Source organism: Sprattus sprattus (genome assembly GCF_963457725.1).
Source record: "Sprattus sprattus genome assembly, chromosome: 17".
Classification (NCBI taxonomy): domain Eukaryota; kingdom Metazoa; phylum Chordata; class Actinopteri; order Clupeiformes; family Clupeidae; genus Sprattus; species Sprattus sprattus.
The window spans coordinates 5213879-5223938 of NC_137915.1; the positions used below are offsets into that span (position 1 = coordinate 5213879).

The 10060-nt window shown below is 45.9% G+C and overlaps 1 protein-coding gene across 1 annotated transcript in view; it reads right to left on the reverse strand.

The window, feature by feature from the left end:
* Positions 1 to 3967: 3967 nt before the first annotated feature.
* Positions 3968 to 10060, reverse strand: part of gpr158a (G protein-coupled receptor 158a) — a gene marked incomplete at both ends in the record, with an annotated part of 75237 nt that continues 69144 nt past the window's right edge. Inside the window, 4 exons of the mRNA XM_080855739.1 lie at positions 3968 to 6058; positions 6547 to 6630; positions 6826 to 6972; positions 7079 to 7184. Of these exons, the coding sequence (XP_080711865.1) occupies positions 3968 to 6058; positions 6547 to 6630; positions 6826 to 6972; positions 7079 to 7184 (2428 nt within the window). The remainder of the gene's footprint in view (positions 6059 to 6546; positions 6631 to 6825; positions 6973 to 7078; positions 7185 to 10060) is intronic.

Below are 10060 nucleotides of genomic sequence, written 5' to 3' on the forward strand. Positions count from 1 at the left end.
GAGCTGTAAGTACGATGACAAACACTACGCTTGTACGACAAAGAAAAGAAAGAAAAATACCCAAACAAAAATCGGCAAGTCTGTGTTTCGTGGCATTCTGATTAACTCTGCCATCCGTCGTCCACCAAGGAGGCACTGATGCGGTTTCTGTGCATCCCCCCCTTGCTGCAACGCATGACGGGTACTCCATTTCTGATGGAGCTATCGGACAGAACCTGATATCATCTTCTCCCCTTTCATGAGGCTGCACAGCATTGATCCCTGTCCAAAAAGATCACAGCCATCACCCCACCCACCACCCCCCTACATCCGTAAAAGCCTTGCAGGAGTCGAGCCAAAACAGGCATATGAATATCCTAAAGTAGTTACAGTGCACCAGGCTTTTAAAGGCCAACATTCTCCTTGCTAAGCACGATTAGCGCAAGTAAACAAGCCAACCTGAAAGCCTGAGGGTCACTCTACTGGAGACTGTCCACTTACTGTGGTGCCAGAGCGGTACTTTCCAGACAGTATATTAAGAGCAAAAAGTGATGACAGCAGTACTACCAAGACCTTTTGTTCTCATTAAAGTCTGGAAATCGTCCAGATTTGTTCATTGGAGGTCATTTCATGACAAAAACAAATATAGTTATAGTTAAGGTGTTTAGCAGAAATAGGTAACACTAGTCAAGTAATTATGTGAAAAATTGGTTAATTCAGTTTTCCTCTTTAAACATACTTTCCTTGGTGCATAAAGATAAGGTATGATGTCTACTTTAAGAGCTATAATCTACTGTCCAACATTGTCTTGCCAGAACATTCATTGTTAAAGAGCAGCTAATCTGACTACACAAAGTGGAATTGGTTGGAATTCCAATTAGAAAATTCACAAATTCAATCAGTATTAGCTCTGCATGGTGTCTTTTGTAACATCTTTGCCTTGACAACTCTGGCAAGTGTTTCACAAAGTTATGACAAAGGAAGAAATATCTTTTTATCTTTTCTAAGTGAAAGGATTATAATTGGAAGAGAGTTTTGACAGATGTGTTCACAAAAGGTAATTACATCTCTACCCAAGACGCCATTCAGACAATCTCATACAAATGACTAAATAATGACAGAAGTTTGTGTTTCATATAAATATTTATTGCAGAGGAGGTATTTTTTATTTACATGCTATCACAATATAACACAATATAAATCTAACAAATATCTCCATAAGTGTATGCTATAAGCTTGTCATAGAGCCTTTAGTATAACAAGCACAGGTTACAGTGTGTTAAGGTACAGTTTCACTCACTATACAACTCATAACAGTCCATAAAATATCAAAGTTTTTTTTTTTTTCTTAGTTCCATCAAGGGCAGTGAAACATCAGTCCTACTAATTTCTTGATATCATGCAAAAGCCACGAGAGCAGTAAGGTAAGACTTTACAGCATTAAGTACTAGTAGTCCCTCCCAGCTGACCACTGGTTCAAAGAAACAAGCTGGACAAACAGAACTCCACAGAAACCTAACGAGTTGCACTCCGACCATGTTTCTCACAGGGAGAGAGAGAGAGGAAAAGAGCTGGCCAGCTGTGACGACATGGTGAGCTTGCATGACACACACACACACAAAAAAATGAAACGAATCTCAATGGAATGAACAGCAAAGCTTGTTACCATGTCGAGGTTTCATAAATGTTTAGTGTTTTACTCTACAGCTATCATGTCACCATCTAACGCTACGAATCCGACCCTACAGGATTACAGTCTGCTCCCATATCATGCTACACTGTTCAAAGGCAGTAACCACACACAACGTCATACACATACACACTCTAACCGGAAGCCAGTGGGATAGCAGTGTGCATACCTTGCGGTTCAGGAACATGCATCATGAGAGTGGATGATAGATAATGGCGTCTGTTTCATAAATATTGTGGCGATACATCAGGCCACCGCAGTCGATCTGGGCAGGATGACAGGTCTTTTCAGGCGACATGCCTGGAGCCAATAAAGAAGTGCTTTGAGGGGTTGGCGGTACGTGTTCAACATATTTCAAAACATTACACAGAGGGATGCCACAGAAGAGTAGATTTGTTTACTTCAGCATGTCAAACTGACGCTTCTACGTTTAATAGACCTCTTTGGCAAACAAATAAAAATCGTAAAATTTGTAAATTGTAAAAGTATCCGTCAGACTGACCTGAAATTTGAAAAATGGTTTCAATGACTTTTTAAAGTGACTTTGGAGTCTCCAACACCAGCCAGTAGCCAAATGAAAACATTCATGAGTAACACCAGAAAGGTGCAACGGACCAAGCTATGCCGGGGTCAGAGGTCAACGGAACAAGCTATGCCCCGCCCCCAGGTCAGAAGTCAGCGGAACAACCTATGCCCCGCCCCCAGGTCAGAGGTCAACGGAACAAGCTATGCCTCGCCCCCAGGTCAGAGGTCAACGGAACAAGCTATGCCCCGCCCCCAGGTCAGAGGTCAACGGAACAAGCTATGCCCCGCCCCCAGGTCAGCGGTCAACCACCGAAAGTATGTGAACCATGATGACCTGCTTGGGGGCCAGACAGTATCTGAAAAACAGTACGGTATAACTCAAACATTTGAAGTCCGAACACTTTGGGGTCACATGGTTGTTTTGAGCGACTAGGGAACATGTTTTGGCTTAAAGAGATAAATGCTTCTCCGACCAAAAAATACCAAGCAAACAATAGACACAACAGTAGCTGTAACGTTTGTAGTTGTTCGTTTGTACACATTCAGACAGTAAATTAAAATTCCTGGTTTGTACTGAATAAACTGAATAAAACTATATACAATTATAATTAACACTCGGGTACTTTGGTGGAGCCTGTCTAATTTTCACAATTTGGAAAATACATATGAGACCATTATTCTTCATTTTAACATAAAAAATGACGAGTTACAATCCTTATGGAACACTTATTACAATTCAATATTCTAGACACTGTAAGAACATTATCACTGTACAGTATGTCCTTTGAGATCAAGATGGAATGCAATCACAAACGTCTGTCATCTCATCTAGTACAAGAAATATTCGTGCACGGACAGAGGGATCTGTTAGGTATATTTAGGAGGTAATCTTGCGCTGGACATTTAGACGGCAGACAAGACTGTGTCCTTTTTTTGTTTTAGAAACTTAAGCTACCTTAGGTCACACACGGGGGATACAAAACGTAGTAGGCACAGACAGGAGTAAATCTCAGCAGACTTGGAAGCATTGGACACGTCTGAGATTGTAAGTCAAATCTTTCTCATGTGGCGGATGGTCAACATGTAATCTCTACTCTCAGTTCAACAAGTGTAAATCTAACTGAAGGAAAAAAAAAAAAAAACGTTCCTCCCAAATGGGGTTACTGGGCAGGATTATAAAGTGCTACAAACTAGCTATTTACCAAATTAAAAAAAATCACAAATGTCATATAGTGATCTTTAATATTTCTCTGTTCACGTCATGAAGATGTTTCCTATTCTTTGGCATTTTCTTCAGAATTGCTCTCAAACCCTCAATCTGACAAAATAAGACAAAAGGGGACATTTCCTATTTGTGGTGTTACAACACCACACCAAAAATAGGGTTACTCTGTTTGAGCTTTGGGGGGCGCTCAATTTCAATTAAAAGACAAAATATATGCAGTGAGTATAAGCATGTTTTCTAAATTGCACATGAAGAGTTGCATAATTGTAATTCACAACAGTTTACCTTTAAGGACTGCAAATACTAGGTAAGAATCTGGAATGCTTAATGATTTTGTTACTTTTTTGAAATTTCATTTTTTTTATCCAAAAAGAACTACAGACAAAATAAATCTTGGAAGTAAAGGCAACTTGTGCAACATATTATTTTCTTCCATCAAGTCACCAAAAGGTATAATAATAGTTTATATTTCAGGGTCTTATATGGTGACAAAGAAAAGCACATAACAGGAACTATGGTATCCTTAAACCGTTCAGTCACGTCAAATGTCATGCTTTTTTCCCCGACGTCTGATCCTCAAAGTCCCAAGGACACACATCAGCCTTTTTGACATCACCAGTTGGACCACTTTTGGGGCTCGGACTTTTCTGTTTTGTCACGGAAGGACCAGGACTTTTGTTTGTTCCTTTGCTGTCCGATGGTTCCTGAAAATCCCATGGGCAAACATCAACTTGTTTGCCTTTGGCAGACCCAGCGTTGGCACTTCCTCGTTTCTCCACCGTCAACACCTCCTCAGAGCTATCTACATCCCAAGGACACACTTCAGCCACTTTAGTTTGGCTGGCCTGCTTTTGTGGGGGTTTGCCCGAGGGCAGTTTGTCCTTGGCTTTCATTTTACTTTTGTCGTCATCAGCCACCTTTGCCTTCTTTCTCTCCTTCTCTGCCTCTGTGTCCAGAGTTCTCGTAGAAGCAGCCTCCTTCGTTTTCGACGAGGACTCTCTTGTTTTAGAAACATGAGTGAGGCTGGGTGTTTTTTCTGAGCTGGGTGACTTAGCTGGGAGACTTTCATCATCCCAGGGGCAAACATCGGTCTTGAAGGCTGTTGGCTGAACCAAGGCAGCACTTTTCCCTTTACTGTCTGGTGGATTGGTAGCACTTTTCCCTTTACTGTCTGGTGGATTGGTAGCACTTTTCCCTTTGACTTCCACCGAAGTGGTACTTTTGCCCTTTACTTCCACCAAAGTGTTGCCTTTGCCTTTAACATCAGTGGGAGTGCTACCTTTCCTTCTGCCATCTGCGGGACTGGCGATGCTCCTATCTCTGCCTTTGTCAGCTGACAGAGCAGCATCTGCAGACTTGGCTGGAGCCTCCTCACAGTCCCATGGACAGACGTCTGCCCTCTGGGCTTTGGTGCTCTCGGCTGGAACCTCCTCACAGTCCCATGGACAGACGTCTGCCCGCTGGGCTTTGGTGCTCTGGGCAGAGCCTGTCGACCCAGATGGCTGGCTAGAGGGAGAAGGCCTTGACCCTTCCATCTGACTCTGGCTCTCACTGGCCTCCTCCCAAGGACAAATGTCTGCCCGGTCCCCTGACTTTTGGTTGAGCCTGTGGCTGCTGGAGGGCGATGGCTCCGAGGCTTTCCTCTTCTGTTGCTGCTGAGCCTTGGTGCCAGAGGTGCCTTTGCCATGGATGGTGGTCGTCTCGGCTGGGGCAATGGACACGTGCTTCTGGACCTTATTCTCGGAGGGGGTGGGGAGATCTTCTACCTCCCAGGGGCACACCTCCGAAAGGTCCAACAGCTCCTTAATCTTGGCCGGGTCGGTGCTGATTGAGGGCTGACTGCCAGAAGTGGGCTGCTTCATGATGCCAGTTTTGGTCGCTGGCTGCTTGTACTCCACGGACTGGCTGATAATCATCTTCGAGGAATTGTCAAGCTTCTCTTCTGACTCCACGGGGGTCTTGGCCTCCTTCGGTTTCTGCTGGGCTTTCTTGGTAGCCTCCTCCATGCTTTGGGCCTTCGCAGTCAAGCCAAGGGTCTTTTCCTTAGCGCTAGCGATGACGCTCAGAGACTTCTGCAGCATCGAGGTCCTCGGATGAAGGGGTTTCTTGTCAGCGCAGAGGTTGTGTGCACTCGCCGACTTGCAGACCAGGGGCATGTTTTCGGTCGATTCGCTGGTCGAGTCGAGCTTCTCGGAGGACTTCTTCTTGACCAGTTTCTTGCCCATGAGGGTGTCCAGCAGTGAGGTCTCTGTGGTGGACGCCTCCATCTTGTCCGTGGCCGAGCTGCTGGAGTCCTCGCTCTGGTCTCTCACGTGGTCGTAGCTGCTGTGCGACTTCTTCAGCGAAAACACCTTGCTGCGCAGCGATTCCTCCTTGGCCGGTTTGGTGGAGTGCGACGGGTCGAAGGGGTTCTTCCGCAGGACACAGATGCTGTTGCGGTTGCTGCTGCCGTGGTCTCCGCTGTCCTTGTCCTCGCGGCTGCACTGGCGCACCGTCTCGGGAATCTCGGTGATGCGTCTCATGAGGGAGCGGCCGAGGCCTTTCTTGCTGCTGCGCTTCTTCTGCAGGTGGGGGTTGTTAGCCAGCATCTTTTTCCTCTTGTAGACCTCCAGCTGAGAATACAGCTTCTTCAGCTCCTCCTGAGATGTTTTACACAAACAGACAGGGGAGGGAAAAGTGAGAAATAGTATTCCAAAGACAACGAACCAACCAACTGTCAGTTTAACAAGGACAAATTGATTCTTTTGTAATGTTGAATGAAGGGGTACAAAAGCAGACAGTCTAATACACAGACATCATGCAGTTTCAGTTAGAACAACCAAATACAGACAAAATCTCGCAGACTGACTAGGAGATGATAGTTGACACAAATTAAAGACAGGACAGTCTGGGACAGTCATTTGTGAGTAGCATTGTTAGGTCTGAAACAGCCTCTGAATGTTAGTTGTGTTTTTGCGGTATTCTCCTCTAAACATCTAAACAAAACACGAAAAGTCAAAGGATTCCACTGTGAGGAAAAAATGTAAGTGCCACAGACAAGGGGGTCAAGTCTTTTTTTAAGGCACAAGAACAAAACGGTTAAAGAGACTTCTTCAGCTCTAACAGACAAACAGAAACCTCTGCTCACGTTGGTACGTTTTTCCCAAAGACTGTTGCAAGACCTTACGCCACAGCCAGTTATAGGACTGAGCGGGCCCAATTCGTCAGGTGTCTGCAATAAAAAACTGCCGTTGCTCAGTATTTTTTTGTACTGTGTACGGAACAATAGATTAGAAAACAACTGTATACAGTGATGGAAATTGATATCATAATATAATTACCACTGCATTGACAGTGACTATGTTATACACTTGTACGTGAGAGAAGAATAGGCGAAACAGGACAGGAGGATTGGAAGACCACTAACCCGTATGTCCTCGGGGTCGAGGCTGTGCTCACTCCATGCAGACGTGATGCTGCTGTTGAGGTAGGACCCCGAGCGACCCATGTCCAGCTCGTCCTCGTAGGCCTCGGTGGCAATGTCGTCTGTCAGGTGCGTCCCCCCAAACAGGAACTAGAAACGTCAGGGCAGATGAGACACCGTTTGGCCAAACCGAACACACGGTGTCACCGTCTGACAGGTATGATAGAGCGGATGACAGAGAAGCCAGATTGATTACCTTCGGAATGAGCAGAAGTCCCAAGGTGACGGTCACGGTCAGGTGTGTGTGCATGAAGAACAACATCAGCATCCAATCGGGATGCAGCTCGTGAGCAAGACTGAACCTGTAGAAAAGAAAACAACAAATAGAATAAAGGTCGCACATTGCGGTCCAGTGAATTGAGAAATATATATTTTACATTTTTCAAGGAAAGGTCTTCACATACTTTGTACAAGAATATTGTTGTTGGGCCTGTTTGATGAGTCAGTGAAGAGCATTTATATTCTAGCCTAACATGATCAGATCTTAAGAATGAACAACTACATGGGTCTCTGAGGAAAGCATGGCTTTGAAATACAGCTGTTTTGATGAAGAGCAAAGTGATGTGTTTGGAAAGTGATCCTTTTACACACCCAGGTGGAAAGTACTCATTTAGCCTAATATGAATGATGCCATTTGGGGCCGTTAATCAGAACAGTCAGTTAGGAAGCCTGTTCTGTCTGTGTGTGTGTGTGTGTGTGTGTGTGTGTGTGTGTGTGTGTGTGTGTGTCTGAGTGGGTGGTGAAGGGGTGTGTGCGTTGCTGACAACACAACACTATTATTGAATTTCTATTACCATAAAGGCACATCAACATGACACATACTACGCATACATTACATGCTTTATTAATTGCCAGCTAATGTAAATGGCATTCTCTCCATGCATAAAAGATGGCTTTGCAGCCAAAAAACAAACACAGACGCTCTCAGCCCAAGGAACCAGAAGGATGGGTGGAAATAGGGAGACGGGTACATTAATGTGTCTGGACATTCAGTTTCCTCGCCTCCAAGTGGTTTATCCAGCCTGGCCTGCTATTCTAATCTATTTGGCTGCTGGGAAATAGTTGTCACCTTGGACTGCATTTGTGAGAGTGAGTTCAAGCATGCAGGACACAAACACACACACACACACACACACACACACACACACACACACACACACACACACACACACACACACACACACACACACACACAGGGCACATAAGCTTGCACACATACACCCACTCCCACACTAATTCGTTTGGCTTAACAATGGGGAAGGCATCTGGAACAAAGGTGTTTCTCATGCAGATATAGCACAATAATTAAACAATATAGCATGATAAATATTCTAACGAGGCAAAGGTGTCTCTGCACCACCTGATACGGGCTGCATTCAGAGCCTTAATAGCATTAAAGACCAGGAAAGACCCGGTGTTTCCTTCATCTTTGTGGGCCATGTAGTTCATCACTGAAGTTGAGGAATGGCTGTTTGGTGTGGATAGCTAGGAAGCAGGCGACCGGGGGGTGATGGGGGGAGTGTGTGCAGTTTGGAAGAGGAGAAAGTGGAGATAAAATAAAGAGGAGCTGAGCACTGGGCACATGGCCTGCGTGGCTTTGAAGTGCTTCGCTCTTCCTCTTTTATGGAGAGTTCAAACCGAGTTCCCTGTCTGAACAAAAGCTTAATCGCCCCGGTTCTCCCCCCCCCCCCCCCCCCCCCCCCCAGGCACAGCGCATCTCTGCTCTGATGAACACGTAGGATGAAGCTCCTGCTTCCCCTCTCAGGGTCAGTACAGCATAGCAGAACATAGCATAGCATAGCAGAACATAGCACCTCACAGCGCAGCGCCGTACGGTACAGTACAGTCAACCAGGAGGAATGGCTTGTTTGTACCTCAGCTGGTGTTACTGTCTGATTCTATCAGGGTTATATATTCAACCGTAGCAGTAGGAAAAACACTGTTAACAAATCATTCTTGGCCAAAGATATAGTATTATCCATAACAGATATATTGCACACCCTTGTGTGCCTGCCTAGGTTGTTTTGGGAGAAGACCTATTTAGTTTTTCTGTTCCAGGCATTATCCAAAGCAATCACTGAGGAAGAGTGAGCAATCCATGCAATCTAAAGTGAGATGTTGAACGCCTTCACACTATCTGAATAGCCTTGACTTCGGCTGCCCTCATTGGCTCCCGTGGGGCGGCCAAGGAGCGAGAGAGATGAGATCGAAAAATAGAGAAAGAGAGAGAGAGAGACGTGTGGCAAAACAGAGATGGAGTGAAGAGGTGCGGGGGCGGGGGCGGGGGAGGCTTAGGGAGTGTGGGAGCAAGAAACAGAAAGCTAGAGAGAAAAAAGAGAAACGGAGAGAAAAAAGACCAGGGGAGAGAGGTGATGATGGGACGCTTTGTGACAAGTCCATGCGCTACGTCCCCCGATGACAGGCTTTCAGCCGCTCCTGGACAAGTCGGGACACGTGTTTGCAATTCTCTGGACAACACTGTGCACTTACGCAGACGCCACATTCCCAGTGCCCAGGTCAGGCACAGGCTGCCCACCAGGAGAGAGGAACACCCCCCCCCCCAACCCCAACGCTCAATTCAGCCTCTCCGTCTTTTAAAATCATCAGCTGAACAGGGACGCCAACGGTGAAAAACAACCCATTTCAAACTATAAAATTCTATTCAACTTTTCTATCACAGCTTAATATCTAATTGACTTGACAATATTCAACAGCAACTATAAAGAGGAGCGCTTAATTGGGGTTGTCAAGTGGGCACCTCCCTTCATCTGGATTTCATTGGATTAGGCCCAGGACACCTCCAGAAGGGTCAACAGTGTTTCATTGGATTAGGCCCAGGACACCTCCAGAAGGGTCAACAGTGTTTCATTGGATTTGGCCCAGGACACCTCCAGAAGGCTCTGGACACCTCTAAAGGGCCCATGACACCCCTAGAAGGGTCAGGGCACCTCCAGAAGGACCCCTCCAAAAGGCCCATGGACACCTCTAAAGGCCCCAGGACACCTTCAGAAGGCCCAGGACACCTCTAAAGGCCCCAGGACACCTCCAGAAGGCCCAGGACACCTCTAAAGGCCCCAGGACACCTTCAGAAGGCCCATGACACCTCCAGAAGGCTCTGGACACCTCTAGAAGGCCCAGGACACCCCCAGAAGGCTCAGTAGAGGAGTCTGGCATCCCA